The sequence below is a fragment of the Neolamprologus multifasciatus genome, chromosome 5 (genome assembly GCF_963576455.1).
Source record: "Neolamprologus multifasciatus chromosome 5, fNeoMul1.2, whole genome shotgun sequence".
NCBI lineage: Eukaryota > Metazoa > Chordata > Actinopteri > Cichliformes > Cichlidae > Neolamprologus > Neolamprologus multifasciatus.
Genome location: NC_140443.1, coordinates 3,640,030 through 3,662,258, shown reverse-complemented (window position 1 = coordinate 3,662,258; position 22,229 = coordinate 3,640,030). Strand labels below are relative to the sequence as shown.

Genomic DNA, 22,229 nt, shown 5'->3' with positions numbered 1-22,229 from the left:
GTAACACAAACAACAGAGCATATAAGGACGCCATACAACTAATGCATTGTTTGCATTTTGCATTGTTATAACATTGTCTGGATTAATGTAATATCAATGGAAAAGTGTAGAAATATATAGATTTTTTATTTTTTTGAAGTTTTTACATTATAGGATAATAAAACTGAAAAAAGCATGAAGGAGTCGTTTTCAATGGAGCTGAGGACTGAATGGTTCAACAGAGTAATGTGAGCCTCAGCTTTTAAACATGACAGGAAATAACCAGCAACAGTCATGATCTATACATCAGTGACACATTATTAGAAAAGAAATAGTAGTTAATTGTCCTATAAGGCAGCGGTCCTCAACCCCCAGGCCACGGACCAGTCCGTGAGTCATTTGCTACCAGGCGCGAGAGCTGAGCCTTGGGTGTGAAATTTATGGTTTTCTTTTTTTTTTTGCAACTGCACTGTAAGAAATGTATGTAAAAATTACCCTAAAAAACTGTAAAATGGCAACTTTAAATTACCATTAAATCAAAAAGAGTAAATGATTGTAATATCTATATTAAATTTCTATAAACTGACAATGGGTGATTTGTTTTGATTTTTATACTGCTAATATGTTGAAAATATATTAATTTACAGTAATATGGCACACTGTCTTTGAAAACAACAGGAAAAATCTGTAACATTATCTACAATTAATCACCCTACAATTTACATAATAACTCTGTATGACAATCTTTGCTGCTTTTTTCATTTGAATTTACAATTTACAACTGTATGTTAATTACTCGAAACATACCGTGCTTTTCGTTTTTACTAAAATAGGATACCGTTTTGTGTTTGAATGGGGCGACTGAAAAATGGGACCAGTCGAGACTGCCAGAGCTGGCCTGTTCTGCTTCGTGTGCACATCTGCATCTAGAGGAGCTAGATTTGTTACTTTTGTACATATTGTAGGTGTAACCCGGGTTTAAAAGATGCATAAATAGTAAAAGATAAGTGAAGTCTGAGAATATAAATATCAAAGAGTTCATTTATTTAAATTTTCTTGTATATTAAAAAGGTAAAAGTTCATGTAAAATGATTAAAAACATGTTTGCATTGTTTAAAATAAGTTATCTTTCTTTTCTTGTGAATTGTTTGTGAGAACTGTAATTTCCTACGGGGATATGGTCTGTGAAGGTAACACAGGGTGGAGAAGGAAAAAGAGAAAAAAGAGAGCGCGAGGAGAGAGGGCGGTGGCGCGTGAGTTACACGGAGCATCCGGAGAAGTTAGCTTGTTTTTATGTACTAGTAGTAAGTGTGTTTTGACTTTTCGGAAAGATAAGTCACAGTGTCGGTAAGTTAGTGACATGACACGTAAAGTTTCGGCGTGAAGCTGCTGGACTGTGTGTTTTGTTTACTGCAGCCGCATTAAGTTAAAGTGAGGCTAACCCAGCCGTTTGCTAATAAGGACTACTGTAGACTGCTGTTTCGCTAAAGTTGTGGAACGTAACAAGCTGCAGAGGATCGTTACCGAACTGGATAACGACGGACAGACCCCAGATAGTCATTCTGAGTGCCCGCGTCACTCAGAGTACCTCTGGCAACGTGGGAAGCTAAAACAGGTAGCTTGTGGAGCACGTGGAGATCACAGACCTTCCTCATCTTTGTGCTACTGCATTCAGAGCGGAGTGTTTCTGAAGGAGCTGAAGACAACTGGTTGCCTGGATTAATCTGGTGGGAAGTGCACGTTTCACAAGGTACTGAGTTTATTTATTTATATTTTGCTCATTGAGTGAAGAACTTCCGGTTGGGAGATCGTTTTGGATTTATACTGGAGCAATACAGGCCTGCAACTTAGGGTTTATCTCTGCCGACTTTAGGTTGAGTTTGGGACTATAATTGTTTTATCACTGGTGGTTTACACTGTATATGTGGAGATTCTGTGTACAGTGGGTAAATTGCTGTGTGTGCTTTTTTTGGTTTGCCTGAATACTGAAATCTGCCATTTTGTTATTTTCTTGTTTTCATTGTTTGGTAAATTAAAGGAGGGTTGCAATGCTCTACTTTACATGGTGTATGACATGATTTACTGCACTATAGACACTAGTGTTCATTTTCGCTTGTAGTGCTACTGTTAAGGAATAAACTTCATTGATCCCAGAAACAAAAGAGAAGTTAATTTAAAAATATCGTACGAGAGTACACTAGAAAAAGAACCCAAAGCCCATTTATTTAATGGTATTGAGTAAATGAGGGCTACATAGGTATTGCAATTATATTTGTTTAAGAAAATAGAACTTGTAGCTACTTTTATGATTAGACATAAACTTAGATTAGATTAGATTAAAACTTTGTTTTTGCACAGATCAAGAAGGTAGTAATGTGTCGGTGTCAAAGTGAATGGCATATAATCACTGGGATTTTCTGCTTCTAAATTCAGATCAAACTGAGGTTATTGTACTCGGCCCTGGAAATTTTAGAAATATGGTATCTAACCAGATTCTTACTCTGGATGGCATTACCTTGTCTTCCAGTAACACTGTGAGGAGCCTTGGAGTCATTGTTGACCAGGATATGTCCTTCAACGCACATATTAAACAAATACGTAAGACTGCGTTCTTCCATTTGCGCAACATCTCTAAAATTAGAAATATCCTGTCTCAGAGTGACGCTGAAAAACTAGTTCATGCATTTATTACTTCCAGGCTGGACTACTGTAATTCATTATTATCAGGATGTCCAAAAAACTCCCTGAAAAGCCTTCAGCTAATCCAAAATGCTGCAGCAAGAGTCCTGACAGGGACTAGAAAGAGAGAGCAGATTTCTCCTGTTTTGGCTTCCCTTCATTGGCTTCCTGTTAAATCCAGAATTGAATTCAAAATCCTGCTCCTCACATACAAGGTCTTAAATAATCAGGCCCCATCTTATCTTAATGACCTTGTAGTACCATATCACCCTATTAGAGCACTTCGCTCTCACACTGCAGGCCTACTTGTTGTTCCTAGAGTATTTAAAAGTAGAATGGGAGGCACACAGAAGCAAAGAAAAACACAACATGAAATGTAAATATGAACAATGGCTTTAATGACCATTTAAAACATGCAAACATAAAATATTTCTGTAGCAAATCTCGGCCTCTGTGACACACACGTACATTTAGATTATGACTGTATATGAATGTTAAACAGAAAACACTTACACAGAAAAAGCGCTTTGAGTATTCAGAAAGAGTAGGTGCTATATAAGAACCAGACCATTTACCATTTAACTGCCCGCTCCACATACTGTCCCTCCCTCTGTCCACCTGCACAGTTCTGCAGGTTGAACATAAGCTGCTGAAATTCCTGGCCTCGAGCAAAGTATTCAGTTTTCCTTAAGTAGGTCCAACACACAGTCTCCTGCCAAACAACAATTCAAAGTAAGAAAGATTCAGTGGAAGCCCAATGACATTAATCCTGGTGAATGAACTTATAAATCGTGGACTTTAAAGTCTAATTTCGGTGCTCCTGGAGGTGGTACACACTAGTCCGAATAATTTGTACAGCTCTTTAAAATGCGAGGTCAGATTTAAGCTAAGACTGATCACCAAGCAACTGAATGAGCGACAGGTCAATGAACACCAGAGGGAGGAGAGCAGGGAGGTTGGAGTTAAGGAGTTAGCCAAGGTGTGTGAGGTTTTTGAGCGAGGTTTTTCTGCAGAGCACTGGAGCGTTATCAGGTGTCATCATGGCGAGTATCGCTTTGTCATCATCTTTGCTTATATTCAGCAGCAGTTAACCAGCTGGCACATTGTAAACTGCCCAGATTTGTTTGTAATTACATGTTAATCTATGGATATTAATGAGTACAACATTTTTTTTATATTAAATAACCTCAAAAATGACTAAGTGGCGGAGCTGTCCTTATGTCTATTATTGCTCAGGCTCATTGACTGCCGAGTGGCGTTTCTGCTCTGTTGGTCTGGATGGTTGAGAGACAGTTGGTTGGTTGGAAATTTGCTTAATTTCAGATTGTAATATATATTTACAGGCAGAGGTTTCAGTGCTCACTACCAGAGCAGCTTTGAAAGTTGATGCTAGCATAATGTGAGGCAGCAACATCTGTGGGAATGCTGGGAATGACACAAACTGAGTTTGCTGCATCTTCTGGCTGCTGGAGGCGCTCCTGTATCTCCTTGGACACACAGTCCTTCAACAAGAGAACGAAAAATATTGTTGAAATAGTTGATTCATAATCCTAACATTAAATGCTATTCAGACAAATTGGACTTAAAACTGCAAATAAGGTAAAACATTTTTACCTAAAACTTTTACTACTGAATTTCTAGCTCAACAACACATAATAACCATCACACACATTATTGCTGTCACACAATTACACTTTGACAGAGATTCATGAACGTTCTCACGTTTGAAGATAAGGATTGAAACCCCCAGAAGCACCAGCACAGTTATACACTTCATTACAGTAATGACCAGCTCGAAGACACCTGCAAAATAAACAAAAGGGTGTAAACTTTCGACACTGATGGAAAAATATCTGTTCCAGCTGGCATCATGTTTCAAACTATGTGAAGATGAGTCTGAAATCACTTTAAGATTCTTAACGGGACTAAATATAGTTTTTAATTGTCTTTAGAGAGTTTCAAACTCTTTCAAACTCAGCATTTACTTTTATAATATGTTCACATGTTGAAACAGTAACTTCTATATTTTTAAATCTTCAATAGATTAAAAAAAATGTACACCTTTAAAAAATAATATAAACATGTCAACATCTTTTCCGCAACCAATCACCAAAACAGTCTTACTGAGTCTAGCTAATCTCAAAGCTACATAAATCAACTGTCTTATTGCATTTGCTCTATTTTCAGGCTACACTTGATAATGTTTGAAATTCAAAAACTCGATGCAGTAGCTGGCACTGCTGTCTCACAGCAGGACTGGATTTTTCTGTGTGGACTTTGCATGACCTCTTTTTGCATCTGCACCAGTTCTTTCTGTGCTAACCTGCTGAGGTGGACTAAACAATGGACTGATCCCTGGTAGATGCCCAAGTGTTAATTAACAACACAGAGAGTTTATGTGAGAGTTTAGAGTTCAACTAAGTTCATATTCACTTTGTTAAACATATTTTTGGGCAATACAGCGGTCCTTCACTTTAAAGCCGTTCACTTTTTGAGGCCTCGCTGTTTTGCGGATTTTCTTGTGCAATTTTGCATGGGTTGTTGTTGTTGTTTTTTTTTTACAACATGTTGTGTTCTGCATCTCTCCTGTTCAGTACAAAATGCGTTCAGCTTGTCAAATTTACATAATTCTTCCATCGCTAGCAGTGTGACTCTGAAGTACTGTGCTGTATCTTTATAAGTTTTCTCCCCAACAAACACAACAATGTCGATGAAACTTTTCGCACCGTTTTGTCTGCTGAAAGCAGAGGAAGATGATAACTATCAGACAAAAAGTCTGACTTCTGGACATGCTAAAGGAATGTAGAAATTACCGTATTTTTCAGACCATTAGGCGCACCAGATTATAAGGCACATTAAGCGAAACAAAACAGTCAGATAATAATAATAATAATAATAATGGATTGGATTTATATAGCGCTTTTCAAGGCACCCAAAGCGCTGTACAATTCCATTATTCATTCACTCTCGCATTCACACACTGATTGTAGTCAGTCTGCCCTGGGGCAGACTGACAGAAGCGAGGCTGCCATATCGCGTCATCGGCCCCTCTGGCCAACACCAGTAGGCGGTAGGGTAAAGTTTGATAAGTCAAACTTTACTCAATTCATTCTTCTTGCTTCCTCTACGTCTGTACCATTGATTCATTAATGCTGAATTCTCTGGCAGCTGCTCTATTCCCATGTTCTGGACCTGAAAACAGGGTTTGATCTTTGGTTTCTTTCTATAATGCTGAACTTATTTTTCTCCTAAGGTTTGAACTTTGAGAGTTTAAACAAGAGAGAAAAGTGTGAAAATGTTCATGCATGTCATAAAAAAGTGTATAAAGTGTGTCATGAGGGGTCTTACAGCCTTAAAACATCGATAATAATTGTAAAAAATAAAGTTGGCTACTTTCTGGATTTCACCTGTCCTGGGTTATTTTTAGAACTCCGGCGATAAACGAGGAACCGCTGTACAGCCCTTTAATGCTCAATCAAAACAACATTTTTAGGATCATATTAGAGACTTCAAAGTGATCACTCACTTTGTGGACAAACACAGATTCTTACCAGAGCTCTCGTGAGGAACAGCAGCTGACTGTGTGAAAGTTGGTGATGCTGTTGATGACTCTATAAAAAAACACAGTGAGAATTATATTTAACTGTATTTGTCCAACAAAAGATTAAGACATACATCAAATATGCATCAGGTAGCAAAAGTAACACTGACGCATCATATATCTATGATGGGTCAGTGTTACTTCATGCATAATGGACCTTCCATGACCTTCCAAGCTATATAGTTTATGCCTTCCATATTTCCAACTATATCCATAATCACATACTGTGTATGCTACCATTGTATATAGTGTATCATCTTACTTTTTTTCATTGATTGTACTTATTTGTATTTTTGTATTTCCTTCTGATATCTGTACCTGAGCTGAGGTGACGCAAAAATTTCCCTGTTGTGGGATCAATAAAGTCTTAGCTTATCTTATCTTAGCTTAGCTTAGCTTAGCTTATAATTTAGATAAATACACCAGTTGAATTTGGTGAAACCCTTAGAGCAACATTGTGGTCCTCGCTCCACACCATTCACTGGTGGTAATGCACCAAGAGACACATGTGTGACCTGCACTGTGGGTCCCAGCACTTGTGTGTAATTTGGGCCATATCTGGGCCCGAGTAGGGCAGTCTACACCTAGAGTGTGGGCATATGCTCTCCTAAATCTAGGCATGCCTAAACCTTTAAATTAATATAGCAGACCACTTTGCAGCAGCAGTATCTGACTGGAGGACTAAAATGTCAGCCTGTGGTATGAGCTGCTACATTTCATGACCACATGGCCCAGTGTGGGTTTCTCTGACTACAGACTTCCTCTGCTGGACATATGTCTCCCCACAGTGCTCTCACACAGGACCCGCATGACCATGTTAGAGGCTTCAAAGTCATCACTCCCTTTGTGGACAAACACGGATTCTTACCAGAGCTCTCGTGAGGAACAACAGTTGACTGTGTGAAAGTTGATGATTGGCCTCTTGGTGGCTCTATAAACAAACAGTGAGAATTATATTTAACTGTATTTGTCCAACTGAAGATTAAGACATACATCAAATATGCATCAGGTAGCAAAAGTAACACTGGTCCCTCACAGAAACGCACCAGAATGTTTTGACTCTTAGATCCTGAAAAAAAATGTTTCCTGGACTTTTTAATTGGTTTGATATATGTACTTAAATATATGATACATGATTAATAATAAACCCACAGCACCTTCAACCTCCAGTTTTATTTGTCTGAATGAAACTCTGAAGCTTCCATCATTTGATTTCACTCCACACCAGTAGACACCAGCGTCCTGTGAGGAAACATCCCTGATGGACACGTCGAAGCCTCTGTTGGTGTTTGTGAGTCTGAATTTCCCGTTTAACGTCGTAACTTTTGTTGATAAAATATCCTTACAGGTGAAATTCTCCCCTCTGCAGAAAAACTGGACCCCGGACTTGAAATCAACATCTGGATAATCACACTTGATGTTGATGTTACCTGTTCTGGTCACAGTTTGAGTAAATGGTTGCTGGCAGTTTTCTGTATAAAAAAAAAAAAAAAAAGACAAACCCCCCCAAAGCAGGACGATAAAGTATTTGAATGTGCTTCATTATATCACAACATGTAACTTGTACTTTGTCGCGCACTACTTTAACATTTTTAACTTCCTCGTGTGTAAACAAAGGTGTGAAACAGATGAAGACACGAGCAAACTGTGAAATTTCCTTTCAAAAGTCTGAGATGTAAAGTAACTTCTGAGATTAAAAAACAAAGTAATGTAAACATGCGTTTAACCTGTAATCTGTAATAAATCTTTACATTTCCAAACTATGATTTATGTTGTGTGATAGAAACAAACTATATAATACCAAAATACAGGTGAGGAAATCTGTTTTTAGTTATTAATTTCTTGTGTTGCACTAATAACATCAACAACAACAATAATAATCACATTTCTTACCAGAGTCCAATTTGTTTTTGACAGGAAATCTGTTTGAGCCTTGATAAAATTCACATCTGTACTTCCCAAAGTCTTCTTGTTTAAGATCTCTGATGCCCACCATGAGAGTTTTATTTTTTGTGTCATGGTACAGAGAAAATCTGCCTTCATCTTCCCAAACATCCTTCAGAGAGCTTCGTAAGCTTGGTCTATTGGGAATAACTACATTGATGTGGTCATATTTTTTATTTGCTTCAGGATATTTGCAGGTGAATTGAACCCATCCTTGTTCGCATGCCATGGCTATTTCCTCACCATAGGCAGCACAACCTGCAGACCAAAGAGAAATGTTAGTATCCGGTGATGTCCTGTTATTGAATTTTCTGTGTTTAGTTGGTTGTAGGACCCCTTCTCATACAGTTAACGCTATCGATAATCAGACATCTGTGTCATACATATACACAGTCTAGTGTTGCTTAGTGTGCGATATCTGTACGTATGGGTTAGTAATGTTTTTACCTGTCGTCAGTGAGAGGATGAGTAGTAGCAGTAAGTTCATTATGTTGGTTTCAGATCTGCAGTTAGTTTCCTTTTGTCACGCTGGCTCTTCTGTTGGTCGCTTAAATTTCTGCCACATAACACCTAAAGTTTCCTCACACTAACTTTTCTTGTTAATGTTATTTTGTCATAGGTTACGATATTTTCATTGGCAGTAAAGATGAGGTAAGTGTTGCGTGGGACAAAGGAAATGATCAGACAGCACGACAGAAATAGCTTCATATTCTTAGTTTTAACTGCACCATCACGTCAAAGTTAGGCTATAAAGAATATTTCACAATTTATTTATTTATTATTTATTTATTTGTATGTGACCACATGATGTCGAATGACACTGATTCCAGAAAATTTGAACACTGTCTGAACTGGAGATGAAAGAAAATATTTTAGTCTCTTAAACCTTGACTGAAAACTGTCATGGTCCTGGGTCATGTGACCCAGTATTCTGAGTTTCTTGATGTTTTTGTTATTCCTTTCAGTCTAGTTACATTCTGTCATGCCTAGGTTACAGTTTTAATTCATGATTTATCGAGCTCCCCATTGTCTCATCCCTGTGTTAAGTCTTCGTGTGTTCATCTGTCATGTTTCATGTCCAAGTTTTCTTTGTTTGTCTAGTTCGAGTCATGTCTGGGTCTCGTTAGGTTTCCCGTTTTATTTTGAAGGATCCTTGTGTTTTTTGTTTATTGTATTTAGCTTCACGTCCCCTGTCCTGTCATTATGTTAATTGTTGTCAGCTGTTTTCCCCATGTGATTCCGCTTCCCCTGATCATTCCTTATGTGTACTTAATCCGTGTGTTTCTGCTCAGTCGGGGTCAGATCGTCTGTTATCCTCACCTCATCTTTTCATAGTTTCCGTTATTGTGTCACTGTTTCATAGCCTGCCTAGTTACTCTGTGTTCATAGTTTTTTCATAGTTCTTTCACAGAGTGTCATAGTCTTTTTAGGTTACACAGTGTTCTTGGTCTCCTTAGTTTTCCCAGTTTCAGTGTTCTCTAGTGTTTCTGTCATGCCATCAGCCACAATAAAGGCTCGCTTTATTTTTGGAAACCTAGTTCTGTCTCCACCGTGTCTGCATCTGGGTCTACCTCTTCTTCACACCGGCGCACCCCGCCGTGACAAAAACACCTCGAAGACAACATGTCAAATGATGGGAAAGCGACATGTTTCCTACCACATTGCTGAACTCTAAAATCTTTTTAGAATATTTATAGTAGTAATGTAAACGTGAATCACTAACAAAGCCAATTTAATCAAATCTTCAATTTCACGTCACAAAATCTGTCGTTTTCATCCTGCAAACCAGATGTTTAAGGCCCAGTTTCATCTGTAAATTGATGTAATCTGTAAACCCTGTAAGCTAAAATGAGTCTGCATAATTTCTGCAGAAGCAGAGCCAGAAGCAGGAACTGTTGGTATTGGCAATGCAGCAAAAATAACGATGAGTTAACTTCATGTGGGATCAAGAAGTGGCACAAATAAACTGCTGCATGACCACAGACATGCAGAAAAACACTTATCTTGAAAGCAGGAAGTGATGCTAACTGCATCACTGTGATACACAGACCTGTTAACTTGTCACTGACAGTAAGATGAGAGTCAAAGAATGGCCTGGTAAAGGTTAATTGAGTGGTTGAGTCAACAGCACAAAGCAGACTGATTTGTTCTTAGTTTAGATAAGTTCTGGTTATTAGTTTCTTTTTTTAAATTCCCTGATCGATTACTGATAGATGAATTGATAAAGGAATCTATGACCCTTTCTTTCTTCCACGCAATGTGTTATTTACAGTCTGTGTGACCAGCTCACAGTTTATGAACCAGTCATCCTTCTGGGAAATACTTTCCACCAATTATGACATCATTTGCAGATTTCATCTAAACTCTTTGTTATGTCCCCAAGACGGAGGCCAGAGGAGGGTGTGTGGAGCAACAAAAGTAGAGCTGGGAGAGAAAGAAACAAGCAAAATAATACAGAAACTTTTAAATGATAAACTTTATTCTTATCAACACAAAGAGACAGCAGTGCTGTTATATCAATATCAAAACAAAAAGGAAAAAAAACATGACACAATTCACCAGGAAAGGAGGACATTCTGCTAATACTAAATAAAAAAGCAAATATAATAACCTTGTGTTATCTTAAGTCAAAAGCCAAGCCAAAAACATACATAAGAAATATGCACGCACAAAAAAAGAAAGCGAAAAAACCCCAAAACATATTAAGAGGACCACAACAGTAGTCCGGTTGCCCGAGCTGCCAACTCAGCTCGAGTGTGAGCATCTTTAGCAGTTCATTTTTCCTTATAGATTCAAGCTGCTCTTCATATTCTTGGCCACCAGATGCCGCCAAAGAGCGCTGTGTTGAAAACTGGGTAAGAAACACTTTTTCAAAACAAGCTTAATTTGCCCATCACTAGATTTCAACACTGCTCCCACAAACACAACTCCAAAAGACATTCTTCTTTTGCTCAACCTCGGTTTCATACACTAGAAAACAACACCTGGACTGTATAATGTCGGGGTCAATGGCTGAGTGGGTCCAGGTGCCGACTGGGGAAAAGAGCAGCACCACACACCTACACCTGCCCAGCTCCACAGAATATAACACCCTTTAAAAAGCACATTCTCACTACAACAAATTCTGACAGCTGATCTGATTTTCATTTCGGCTCAGGCTCATTGATTACTGAGTAGAGATTCTCCTCTGCTGGTCTGGATGGTTGAGTGATTGTCGGGTTGGCTGGACATCTGCTTAATGTCAAAGTAGAATATTCACCGGCAGAGGAGCTGCGTTTCAGCGCCTCACCACCAGCTTTGTCAGAGCAGCTTTCAAAGTTGATGCAATCGTAATGTGGTGAGGCAGCTACATCTGCGGGAACGCTAGCAGTGACATAAATCGAGGTCAGTGCATTTTCTGGCTGGTCTGGTTGCTGGGGGTGCTCCTGTATCTCCTCATACGTACAGTCCTTCAACTACAAAATAAAAAAATATAGTTTAAAAACTTCATATAAAATCCTAAGTGTAGCCCTGTCTGCAATTATTCGGGCTTGCAGTATAAAGAAAAAGTCAGCTGTTATAAAAAATGGTTAAAATATAAATAGTTGATAAAAGGTTTAAAAATCATATGCTTTGGTACAAATGTAATTTCATTTACAGTTAAGAGTCCAATAAATAAAAGGGTTTCATGATTTTGAGTTCATTTTCTGTGCAGAATCAATATGTCGGGGTGTAACCTAAGTATATTTACCCATCTAATGTCAGTTATCTTAATGTTGTATTGTAATTGGTTGTTTGTGCTGACGAGCCAGTCAATGTCACTCTTCTCTGTTATGGGGGCGGGACGAGTGGTAAGGTTTGTGTGAATCTGTGGGAGCGGACACAGAAGCTAAGTCCGAAGAGAGAGATGTCGCAAGGCAAACGTGGTGTGGATTTTACATCTAAGAGTATCATTGAGGTCGACTACCGGTGGTCCTGATATTACTTATTTGTGATCTGCAAGAGGTAAATGAGTCTGTGTGCCTTGACATTTGTACTGTAACTATTCGTTGTAGTGGTAAAATGGCGTGATATGTGATGCTAACTAGCGGCTTGCTAATTAGCGCAGCTTACCGCCTTATGTGCTGTGATGCCATGCTGTATGTTTAGCTCTGTGATTTTCAGTCAAAGCATGCTAATGCTAAATCGTTATGTGATAGCATTTGGTATTTTAGCTCAAGTGTTTTAATATGTTTAGAAGCCGAGGGACGCTCTGAAAGGAGAGAGAGAGAGAGGTTTCTGCCCGGATGGACCCTGCTGTTTTCTCGCCCCTGACTGTCTTCACTACTGGTGAACTAACTGCTAACTGCCCGTTTCTGATTGCCCCACTAACAAACTCATTGGACTCGTGAGTACTAATTGGAACTAAAGTGCACGTATTTTGTTTTATTGCTCAGTTTGAGTGAAGCGGCCATCAGTTTTAGGCCTTACCGCACCCGAACTTCGAATGAGGCCTGCAACAAGCATTATGCTACCAGTGTAGTGTGGACAGGTTAAGGTGTGTGTGTGTGTGTGTGTGTGGGCCCATTGTTACAGATTTGGTTTAAATTGAGTAAGTGTGTAGTTGTAATCAAAGTTGTTATCAAAGGTTGAAATTCATCCCTGTTAAAGGTGTGAGCGTTGTGACCGAAATAACAGTTGGCACCTAAGAACGAGGTATTTTGTCTTGATAATCTTCACCCATGTAGTCACTTTTACAGTATTTTTGTTTGTTTATTTGAATTCAATTCGTTTTATAAAAGTAACTGTTTATTTTATTCATTTCTTTGCTGTCTAAATAAATACCCGGTGAGGGATTTAATTTGTGTAAAATACAGTTGTGGTGGTCCTTATTAATTCTGAGGAGGGTATCAGGTATCATGATTAGTAGCACTACGAACCCAGGCCCAGTCTCATTGTACTATATACTCTAGCTTTACCATAGCTACGTGGGACCTGGGTTACATAAGGATAAACAGTACTTAGATAGAATGTCCTCAAAACTGTTAATAAAGTTAATTTCAAATTTAATACTCAGTAAATAAAACTTTTGGACGTTTATTCATCTGTATGACGATTTATTGCTGTCATGTTTTATGATAAATACACCCTACAATCATTTTCAAAATGATTAAAAAAACATTGCGGCAGGTTATGTTGCAATGTGCTGATTAGTTGTAATCATTAGTTGCCAGTAAAATATATTTTTAAAGGAATGTATATTTTCTTTCATTATTGCCGTAATGTGAAATATATTTCATCCTTTATAACAGACGTCTGCCTGAAAGCTTTTATGACCCAACATCTGTGTGTCTGCAGTTCAGTCCAGGAGGTTTTAACTGGGGAGACATTTCAACTATGTTTCCTGGATTGTCACCAGTTAGGGATGCACCGATACCGATACTGGTATCGGGTATACCGATATCGGGTATCGGGTATACCGGTATCGGGTATACCGGTATCGGGTATACCGATATCAGGTATCGGGTATACCGATATCGGGTATACCGATATCGGGTATACCGGTATCGGGCCGATACTGTAAAATGTGTGTGTATTCATACTCGTAAAAGTTAACCGATACCATGAACCGATACCAACTTATTTCATTAATCAGAGGGTGGCTTGTCATTTGTCATCTGTTGTAGTTTTTTAGATTGACCAGTAGGGGGCCAATTATTATTTTATTTATTATTTATTTTATAATAATTATTTTGTTTGTTTGTTTACAATATGGACACTCTGCAATAATTTAAAAGTTTATTTTATTCGCAAACCTAATTTGTATTTATTTTATTTCAAACAGAAGTGTTTATTTATTATTCTGAAAGCTCGAGACAGTGCCAATAGTTCAGTGATATTTTGTAAAATTACAATGTGGAGACTCTGGAATAATTTAACAGAAGTGCTTATTTTTCACTTTAAATTTTTTTGTGGTCATTTTTATTAAGATTTTATTTTTTATCGACAGGGAATATAATAAAAACCTGTCTTCCAATTAATTGTATTTGTGTGTGTGTGTGTGTGGCAGAAGTATCGTTTTTTGTACTCTGTATCGGCAAGTACTCAGATCCAAGTATCGGTATCGTATCGGTTTGAAAAAATTGGTATTGTTGCATCCCTATCACCAGTTATACATGAAAATAAATAAATAAACAAATTAAAATTCCACACTCACCTCTTTGGCATGTTGCAATGCTGCATTAGCTCCTCTGCTTTTTGAAAAGGAGATTCCTGGCAGAAACGAAGCAGAAAATCAAGAAATAAGCAAAATTATCTGTTAAAGATTTGCATTTTTTCTAGTTTGATTTTTTTTAAATGTCTGATATGATGAGAACTCAGCAAAGATCATATCTTTCATAACTTTAAAAATGTCAGCTAATGCCATGCATCATGTATACTGCAGATTGTTAGAAAGTACAGGGATGTGTTTTTCTTTTTTTTGGATAAAAGCAGCAAACATGTTTGTGTGACTGATGATGTACAAAAGATTTAGTGAAAGTTCTTACGTCTGTAGACAAGGATGAAAACGACCAGAAACACCAACCCAGTTATTATGATTAGAACTATTCCAACGTCAGAAATGCCTGCAGCATAAACCAAACAACAATTTTCCAGCATTATTCATCATCCCAGCATTGACATCCCAAACTGTCTGTGTTGGGTAATGTGAAAGGAGCAGTTTTTAAGAAATTAAAAAATTAAAAAATGTTATATGAACATCCACAAACTTTCCCAGTTCTCATAAGCTGCAGAAGTTTTAGGATACCACATGTACTCTCTCACCATGACTCTCAGCAGAGGCAGCGGGTCCTGTAGTTGAAAAAACAGCTGATGTAAATGATTGGTGGAAACCTAAGGAGACAAATGTGCATTTAGACTCTACTTTGAGGCATTAAATGAACAGAGTTTAATTAAATGACAAAATAATATCATCAATTTGGAAAAAAAGAATATTTATAATTTTTAGACACCAGCTTAGAGGTTACCATCTCGTTTTCCTCTCCACTTTTTAAAGTGGCATTACAAAATGTAATGTTAGTGAAGTGAAGTTAGTAAGTAAAAGTCTTGTGTTCGATGGGGTTTGATCCCAGTCTGCATGCCAAATATCCTTGTGCAAATACTAACCGCTGGTTGCTCTCCGATGCGTCCATCAGAGTGTGAATGTGTAAGAATGTTAGTTAGGTTGCACTGAAAACCTAGAAAAGTGCTTTGTGAATGGGTGTGATTTGTTGAATGAACAAGTTGTATAAAGCGCTTTGAGTGCTCAGAGTAGAAAAGCGCAATATTAGAACCATTTACCATTTATTAACCTAATGTGGTAATACCTCATAATCAGAAAATACGCATTTTTAGTGCCGAGTATAAGCACATCCTCTTTTCTTAAAGCTCGTTCTGTGTCAAACCTTTTTGTTTCTTTTAAATTCTCTTAAATTTTCTCGCTAACAGTTACGATTAAAAGTCTTTATTTTTTAATATTTTTATTTTAAAAAAGATTTTATTAAAACTGCAAAAAATAAAACATTATAAATAATGAATTAAAAGTATAATATATGTGTAAAATGAGCCTGCTTTAATATGCTGTGTGGCTCACCTACAGTCAGGGACAATCTGCTGAAGAACCTGTTACTTTGGTGTTCATCGGTGCTTTCTGCTCCACACCAGTATGTCCCACTGTCGTCCACTGTCACTTCTCTCACTGTCACGGTGATATTTTTCTTTTCTTTATTGTCATTCATCCAAAACCTCTTGTTCCCATTGGGATCTCTGGTGCTTACTAAAGGTTCACATATAGATGGTTCTTCTTCCTTACAGATAAATTTTGTCCAATTTGAGACAGTCTGGTTATATTTACACCAGTATGTGAAGTTCTCTCCAACAGCTGGTGATCTTGTGAAGCTCTTAATATCTGTGGAAAACAGAGGAAAACGTACGTTAGTAGTTCCGAAATATAAAATGTAAACATTTAAAGTGGAAAACACAAGTTATTTACTTTTAATACTTAGTTTTATTTTTGTGAGCGCAGCATGAGGAATCCCCTCAGGTGATCTTACGCCGCACCAGTAAATACCATCATCCTGAGAGGACACATTACTGATGGACATATTGAAGCTATGGCTGATGTTTGAGGGAGTGGATGTCCTGTTTGTTGATAAATTATCCTCGCAGGTGAAACCTTCCCCTTTGCAGAAAAACTTGATCCACGACTTGTATTTGTCTTCTGGATAATCACATCTGATGGTGGTTTTAGCTGTGCTGTATGCAATCTGATGAAATGCTTTTGGGCATTGATTTGCTGGAAAAAAAAAAGAATTACTCACAAATGTCTTTTTCTCTGGAAAGGAAAGGCTCACATGATCCATTTATTTAGATGCAGTATTTATTTAGATACTGTTATTTGTTCAGGGAATTAAAATCAGACACAGCATATATGAATGTGAATAAGAAATTATTCCTTCTTACCAATTTTAAATTCTAATTCCTCACTGTCAGCGGATGAATTCTTCGTCTGATCTTGCTTAATGATCACTCGGAGAGTGTTTTGCTCAGTTGTTGAAACCTTAGTCATTTGACATTTTCTAATTGTGATTTGGTCGCAGGTGAATTCAACCCATTGTTTTGTGCAAATCTCCTCTTCTGACAGCAGCTCACAACCTAAAGCAAACATTCACATGATAAAGGTCACTGAAATAAAGGGAAGGTTCGATTAACGGTTCGGTTCGATACTTTGGTGTCACGGTTCGATATTTTTTAGATACAAAAAAAAATGTTCATGCTTTTTTAATTTGTCATTTATTAAAATTATAAATATATATTTTAACTCAAAAGTACAGTTTTTAAATTTAATGTTGCTGAAACAACAAAGTAATAAAGTAATAAATCTCTGATGGAGAAATCACTCATCTTTGGAAAAGAGAGTTTATTACAGAGAAATGTCTCTTTCCAAAATAAAAGCTCTACTATACGCTTCTTCTGGGCTATATTCTCAGCAGCATATTAAACATATCAGGTCCCCATAAGGAGAATCATGTGCTAACGGCTGTCTAAATGACTCGGGTAAAGTTTGTAGCATGCGTGCTTGTTGTTTTTGTCTGCTTCCACTTGTCTTTGCACTAGGATGATGTCGGAGTAAATGTGCAGTCATATTCGTTGTGTTCCCACTAGTGCTGTCAGCGTTAATCTGAAATGACGTTAACGCCATAACACGGCAAATCTCCGTTAACGAGCTACCGCGGATCGCCCCGTGCGTGCGGCTGGACGGCTAACACGTTAACGAGCTAACTGCGCTAACACACTAGTTCCCACCCATGTAATTGAGCATTGCGTGGCACATCCAACATACTGTTTTACTTTTGTCCATGATGCGCTTACCTTCAAGGTCATACTTCACATGAAAACCAAAATAGTTCCAAAGGCCAGATCTGAATGAGGGTGGGGGAGGTTCAATTTGCCATGTTGCAACGAGAGCTTAACTTCTGTCTCGCTAGCTTGCCCTGCGCTCAGTGAATCTGCGTTCGACTACTCCGCCTAGGCTGCACTGTCGAGCGCAGATCCACTGAGCGCTCAACACAGACAGCACCGTCAGAAGGAAAGTTGATAAAATAAATTAAAAATTTTGTATTGTTCGATACATATGCGTACAGAACCAAAAGCACTGTATCGAACGGTTCAATATCGATACAAGTATCGTTGCACCCCTAATAAATAGATATTCTGTTAAAGAAGGAGCTTTAAGATCTTCAGCACAGAGGGATCATCACACCAGTAGAATGCAGCACAGACTGGATCGGAGGGATGGTTGTGGTCCAAAAGCAGACTGGGAACTTAACGGTGTGCATTGATCCAAAACCCTTAAACAAAGCCCTACAACGCAACGACTTTCCCTTGTCCACCATTGAGGACATTTTGCCTGATCTATCAAAAGCTAAAGTGTTCTCTGTCTGCGACGTGAAGAGTGGATTCGAGCAGGTGAAATTGGAGGAGGAGTGAAGCTACCTGACAACATTTTCGACTCCGTTTGGACGCTACAGATGGCTGAGGATGCCGATGGGGATAAGTCCAGCTCCAGAAGTGTTCCAGAGAAAGCTCAAACAAGCTTTGGATGGACTGGCAGGGATCTACATCATTGCAGATGATGTGCTGATTACTGACCACAGAGACACAGATGCTGAAGCAGTAGTTTACCATGACGAGAAGCTGAGAACGTTTTTGACTCATTGCAGGCAGAAAAACATTAAGTTGAACGCAGAAAAGTTTAAACTTGAACAGAAGGAGACTACGTACATTGGACGTCAGCTGACATGCAACAGTCTGAAAATAGACCCAGAGAAGGTTAGGGCTATAGAACAAATGTCCAGACCTACAGACATGAAGGCAGTACAGAGACTGTTAGGTATGGTGAACTACTTAGCAAAGTTTAGCCCACATCTGTCTGACCACTGTGACATACTGAGACAACTGACACACAAATACAGTGAGTAGAGCTGGGCGCCTTGACATGAGGACGCATTCCAGAGACGGAAAGAGAGTATAGCAGAGGCTCCGGTCCTGAGAGCTGATGTTTCATATCCACATCGCCAGCCTCTGTTACCAGGGATCGGTCCGTCAGGGTCTCTGCCCTCGGCTGCCACAACACACAATCCACCCTACCCCCACAGTGCTTCCTGTGGGTGGGGGGGCTACAGGAGGGCATAGAGACCTTTTTGTTTTTTCTTTCTTTTTTAAAATTACTTGTAATCTGTCACAGATGGCTTGTTACATCATGAGCTTATTATAGTTTTCCTCTTTCTTGTCACTTCCTGTTTTACTTTGTCATTTTGCCTTTACTGGTTGTGTTCTTCTGTTCCTGTTTGATGCCATTGAGCTCTTGTTCCTGTTTTATTGTCTTGGAGTTCTGTTGTTGTTAAAACACATTGTTCATTAAAATTGTTTTTATTCAGTGACCCAGTGTTTTGAGTTTTTTGTATTATGTTCTTAGTTCTCTTTGTTGTCCCAGCTTATTCTTTAGTGTCTTAGTTTGGTTTTCTTGTATTCTGTTTAGTTCTCTGAGTATTTAGTAGCTGCCCTCTGTGTCTCTTTGTTGTTGGTGTTGTCTGTGTTTCTTAGTTGCTCTGTCTCCTAGTCTAGTTTGCGTCTGTGCTAATTCCTGTTTTACTTTGAAGGTCTGTGTCTCATGTGAGTGTATCCTACTTTGCTCCCTGTCTCGTCAGTTCTGATTTCTCCCAGCTGTGCTCTCCTTCTGTGTCTCATTCCCCTCGTTACTTCCCGGTGTATTTAAACCCTGTGTTTCTCTGAGTCAGTGTCGCGTCGTCCCTCTTGCTGTGTGGGTCTCCCTGTGAGTTTTAGTCCATTGTTTCCCAGTTTAGCTTAGTTTACTTTGTATGCTCGTTTTTCTGTGACCAGCAAATAAAGCTGTGATTTTGAGTTCATCCCCTGAGTCTGTGAGTCCTGCACTTTGAGTCCTCATCTCCTGCCTGCCACACAGCATTTCATGACACTGCCTTTCCAAATCTGTGGTTTCCTCTTACATCTGCTCAGGGGCGTTCCCTAAACCTGGACACAAACCCTCTGACGTAAACACACACACACACACACACACACACACACACACAAAACTTTACACTTTAAAATAGAAGCTTAAACACTTCTAATTTGAAGACACTGTGTTTTAGTGTATATAATGAGTGCCCGTTTCATAGGACATTACACACTACAATTAAAATCTTGGCAAAGAGGAATTTCACAAAAATAACAAAGATGTCAAATTAAGTGTTAGAGTCGTCTAATTCTTCTAAATGAGGTTAAAAAAACTGTAAAACAGCTAAAAATGACCTCAGACTATTTGCTTCTGTAATCCTCCGTCTCCCACATTGTTTCACTCATGGCTGACATCAACTTTGAATTCAGCCTGGCTCTAAACTGGCTTAAAGCAATAGTAGCAGCAACAGCATCATCAGAAGTAAATGTCAACATTTTTATTACAAGTATTTTAGTGAGTGATAATGTCATTACTTTTGCTAGAGGATTAAATGAGGTCTGCAAATTATATTTAACTCTGTGAAAACTCGTTATTTTTGCCTGTTTCAAAGTAAATTATTATAAGTTATGAAGACAGTACATAAGCAGAAAATAAAAAGCTCAAACTCAAAAGTCCTACTGTGTATGATTTAACACCATAATAAGAACATATAATGTAATATACAGTACATAATATCAGGGTTAGTAATCTTTTTACCTGTCATTAGTGAGAGGATGAGCAGTAGAAGTAACTTCATCATGTTTGTTTTGTTCTTTAAAATCTTTATGACTTTATTCAAATGCAGTTCGTTCCCATTCGCTTGTTGGCTGCTGAGTTGCTCTCCAGTGTCTTTTCTTAACTTCATGTTTTATGGAGCCTTTCTTGCTGCTCCTTCCTGTTTGTACTTCCCATTTTGAAATTGTTTTAATGCCCCCTTTCAACATCTCACACTGCCATCTTCTCATTTTTAGTAAAGAGGAAGTTATTGGTATGTGTAAGTTTGAGAAAGATGGACAGCTTGTTAGGGTGCCTGGATCGTCCACCCAGTGTTTTGTGTTTTTGGTTCTTTGATTTTGTTTATTTCATTAAATTCCAGCTTTGTCTTATGGGTTATAGGATTATTCTTAGTTTAGGTTAATACAGTTTGTGTATCTCTTGCAATCTTGTTTGCGAAACAGATGATCATTTAATGGCACATCTTTTTGCACAGTTACATACTTTTGTACCCACCTCTCGCCCTATGACAGCTGGGATTTTCTCCAGCGCCCCCCGAAAAAGAATAAGCGGAAGCGAATTGATGGATAAACAGTCAATCGTGTTTTTGCACATGACACGAGACCCCAATGAAAAGAAATAGAAGACATATACAATATAATTATAATAGATATGTTTATAATGTATACACATACAACATGTATGTACACAGTTCTGAAAACACGAAGCTCAAAATATTTCGGGCACTTTCTAGGGTGTAATTTTTCACAGTTACTTGAATAAAGAAGCTGGTTCAGTACTTCAGTTTTTACCAGAGTAGTTTTAAGTGTTTGTACTTCTACTTTAGTGAAGAGTGTCTATTTTGTCACCTCTGTTAAACAACACAATTAAAAGACTGATGAAGAAGTTCAACTTGTGAAGAGAAAAAAGACATTTTTATTTCTGCTGTCCCGTGGTTTGTGTTGAACCCTTTGAACACACTGACTGAAAGCCCAAAATAAATACTGTCCACGGGTCTCTGCAAGAGCAGCAGATACACATGTGACAACTATGTATTTGTGTTTCAAAATGCTAAAAATTCCTTCTGATATATTATAATGCATGTTTGATTAAAGAATGTATCTTTAAGATCATAACAATCTAATTTTGGTTCACAATCTCATCAAGTAACAGGAAGTTAACTTGAAATTCTGGTTCTTTAACTCTTTAATAAAACCTGTCATAATTAATTTTGTAGTTTTGCGTAAAAAAGGTTTTTGTTAGGTTGAAATTGTTAAATGTTGTCATCATGTTATTTTAATTGTGTGATCAAAGACATTCTCTGTTTCTGTTTCCCTCCCCGGCCTGCTGAATGGTGGGGGAGGAAATTAGCTATAGTTTTTAACTGCAGAAATTGCAAGTAAGGTTCTCGTGTCCTGATTTAGTGAGGATGTTTTACTTCCTGCTCTTTCTCCTCACCTGTGTTTGTATAGGGTAAACCTTTGGAGGAAGCGAAGCCATATACAGGGGTGAGGGGAGATGATGAGGGTTTTTTACAGTAGGTGTTTGTGTAAACTGTGTCACAGAATAAAAGGCTGCAGGGGGGTCGCTGGTTCATTGGAGTGGTCTGAGACTAGCAAGTTATGAAACGGTTAAAGTGTTCTGTCTTGCTTTGTTCACAGGATTAAGTCTGAACTAGCAGGCCTGCTGAAGCACAGACCCAACAGTTTTGCTGACTGGAAGCTGATGATTGTCTTCAGCAGCTGGCCCTGGCTGTGATCGCAGAGCTAACTGTAGCACTGTATTACAACCCTGATT

The 22,229-nt window shown here is 38.3% G+C and overlaps 2 protein-coding genes and 1 long non-coding RNA gene across 5 annotated transcripts; 1 reads left to right on the top strand and 2 right to left on the bottom strand.

The window, feature by feature from the left end:
* Positions 1–6,157: 6,157 nt before the first annotated feature.
* On the bottom strand, positions 6,158–8,502 carry LOC146517824 (polymeric immunoglobulin receptor-like). Its single transcript, XM_085161335.1, has 2 exons — positions 8,153–8,502; positions 6,158–7,731 (listed from the first exon to the last, which is right to left on the bottom strand). The coding sequence occupies exons 1-2, from the start codon at positions 8,430–8,432 to the stop codon at positions 7,355–7,357; spliced, it is 657 nt and encodes a 218-aa protein (XP_085017461.1). The 5' UTR covers positions 8,433–8,502; the 3' UTR covers positions 6,158–7,354.
* A 1,878-nt stretch (positions 8,503–10,380) lies between these two features.
* LOC146517822 (CMRF35-like molecule 8) lies at positions 10,381–21,109 on the bottom strand. 3 transcript variants are annotated; one of them, XM_085161316.1, is made up of 8 exons: positions 20,436–21,109; positions 16,664–16,855; positions 16,194–16,496; positions 15,795–16,109; positions 14,987–15,055; positions 14,710–14,787; positions 14,379–14,434; positions 10,381–11,658 (listed from the first exon to the last, which is right to left on the bottom strand). In XM_085161316.1, the coding sequence occupies exons 1-8, from the start codon at positions 20,581–20,583 to the stop codon at positions 11,347–11,349; spliced, it is 1,473 nt and encodes a 490-aa protein (XP_085017442.1). In that variant the 5' UTR covers positions 20,584–21,109; the 3' UTR covers positions 10,381–11,346. The 3 variants fall into 3 exon arrangements, with proteins under 3 accessions (XP_085017442.1, XP_085017443.1, XP_085017444.1); XM_085161317.1 differs by having other exon boundaries at positions 14,987–15,013; positions 20,436–21,108; XM_085161318.1 differs by lacking the exon at positions 20,436–21,109 and adding an exon at positions 18,197–19,809.
* LOC146517823 (uncharacterized) lies at positions 11,633–13,150 on the top strand. The gene is made up of 2 exons (XR_014874309.1): positions 11,633–12,187; positions 12,420–13,150. It is a non-coding gene; the product is annotated as an uncharacterized LOC146517823 (long non-coding RNA).
* Positions 21,110–22,229: the final 1,120 nt, after the last annotated feature.

Bases quoted from the DNA above. Each gene is read 5' to 3' on its own strand.
- LOC146517822 (XM_085161316.1), bottom strand. From the start codon at position 20,583: ATGAAGTTAAGAAAAGACACTGGAGAGCAACTCAGCAGCCAACAAGCG. The intron at 16,856-20,435 runs GTAAAAAGATTA...TGTTTGCTTTAG, and splicing joins CATCCTCTCACTAATGACAG to GTTGTGAGCTGCTGTCAGAA. The intron at 11,659-14,378 runs GTGAGTGTGGAA...TTTATTTTGTAG, and splicing joins CATTGCAACATGCCAAAGAG to TTGAAGGACTGTACGTATGA.
- LOC146517824 (XM_085161335.1), bottom strand. From the start codon at position 8,432: ATGGCATGCGAACAAGGATGGGTTCAATTCACCTGCAAATATCCTGAA. The intron at 7,732-8,152 runs GTAAGAAATGTG...TTTTTTATACAG, and splicing joins CAAAAACAAATTGGACTCTG to AAAACTGCCAGCAACCATTT.